This window comes from Rhagoletis zephyria, unplaced genomic scaffold, assembly GCF_001687245.7.
Source record: "Rhagoletis zephyria isolate East Lansing unplaced genomic scaffold, Rhagoletis_zephyria_1.1 Rzeph_scaffold_00625, whole genome shotgun sequence".
Lineage (NCBI taxonomy): Eukaryota > Metazoa > Arthropoda > Insecta > Diptera > Tephritidae > Rhagoletis > Rhagoletis zephyria.
The window spans coordinates 60,864-62,384 of record NW_016157709.1 but is presented as its reverse complement, the minus strand read 5'-3'; the positions used below and the strand labels follow the sequence as shown (position 1 = coordinate 62,384).

The window sequence follows — 1,521 nt, the reverse complement described above, 5'->3', positions numbered from 1 at the left end:
TCCTCATCTAATTTTATTTGCATTCTTTCACTTTGATTTTTCTTTACGAGACCGTTTTCTCCTCTTAAAAACAATGTTAGGGGTTTAGTAATCTTGGCGTAGTCTTTGATGAATTTTCTATAATATCCTGCTAGTTCTAAAAATGATCTTTTCTGATTCTTTCAGATTCATAGGCACCGGGTAATTTTTTATGGTCTAAATTTTTTGTGGGTCTACGGTTATTCTATTATGTTTAATAATATGTCCTACATATTCAGTGCTGTCTTTGAAAAAATGAGATTTTTCGTATGAAATCTTCATATTTGCTTGACGCAGTGCATTTATAACAATTCTTATGTGTTCCATATGTTCATCGTGTGAGGATGAATAGATTAACACATCGTCTATATATACATGCACGAATTTTCCTATGTAATTCCTTAATATGTCATCTACGCATCTTTGAAATATTGAAGGTGCGTTCTTTAGTCCAAACGGCAGCCTTAAGAATTCATATTTTGCTCCGTTTATGCTAAAGGCTGTCTTTTCGGTGTCTGACTCCTTGATTTTTATCTGATGGAAACCTGCTTCCAAATCTAGGGTTGTAAAAACAGTTGCTTTACCTAAATTCTGTATTGTCATGTTGACATCGGGTATGGGATATCTATCGGTAATGGTTTCGCTATTCAATTTCTGGAAGTCTATGACCATTCTTCTCTTAGGGTTTCCTAACTTGTCAGTTCCTTTCTTTGGTACTGTCCATACGGGTGAGTTATAGGGACTTTTACTGGGTTTAATTATATTATTCTCTAGCATTTTATTTATTTCTTTATTTATAAAATTATTGTCTGAAAAGGGGTAAGGGTACTGTTTCGTCCATATTGGCTCTTCAGTTTTAGTGCGGATCGTCGCTTCAATTGTTGTTGTAAATGGTAAAATAGGATTTGTTTCCTCATTAATTCTCATAATTTCTTCAACTTCTTTTTTATATTTGCTCTCATCTATTGTGAAATTTACTTGACTGACATCCATTTCCTTTTTCTTCTGTTCTGTTCTCCTGACATACATCATTTTATATTCGAACAGATCTATCTTAGCTTTCATTTCTTTCAAGGATTGTTCTCCTAATATCATATCAAATTCTTTTAATTCTTCGATTTCAAAAAATATTAATTCTTGTCCTAGCATTCTAATCTTCTTGGCTGAGTTTATTGTGTTTGAACCATTCAGAGTTCTACTAACAAATTGTTTAACTGGGAAGGTCTTTCCATTTGGAATATTTTTCCTAATATAATTTAATGTCGAACCTGTGTCTATTAAAACTAATAGTTTTTTGTTATCATGTAAAATAATCTGAAGACACGGCAGATTATTTACTCGTCTAAAAAAGTAGCTCTATTTTCAAATTCGCTTTCATCTATATTTACCCTTAATGACTGATCACTATTATTATCCGTTATTTGGTTGATCCTTTGTAGTTTCTGTGGTGCTATATTATATCTGGATGACGTTGGTTGGTGGTTTCATTTAAATGGTTCTCCT

The 1,521-nt window shown here is 32.3% G+C and overlaps 1 protein-coding gene across 1 annotated transcript in view; it reads right to left on the bottom strand.

Moving 5' to 3' along the window:
* Positions 1-1,328: 1,328 nt before the first annotated feature.
* LOC108360770 (uncharacterized) overlaps positions 1,329-1,521 on the bottom strand; it is a 1,389-nt gene continuing 1,196 nt past the window's right edge. Inside the window, exon 2 of the mRNA XM_017613197.1 lies at positions 1,329-1,492. Coding sequence (XP_017468686.1) covers positions 1,353-1,492 — 140 coding nt within the window. The 3' untranslated portion in view covers positions 1,329-1,352. The remainder of the gene's footprint in view (positions 1,493-1,521) is intronic.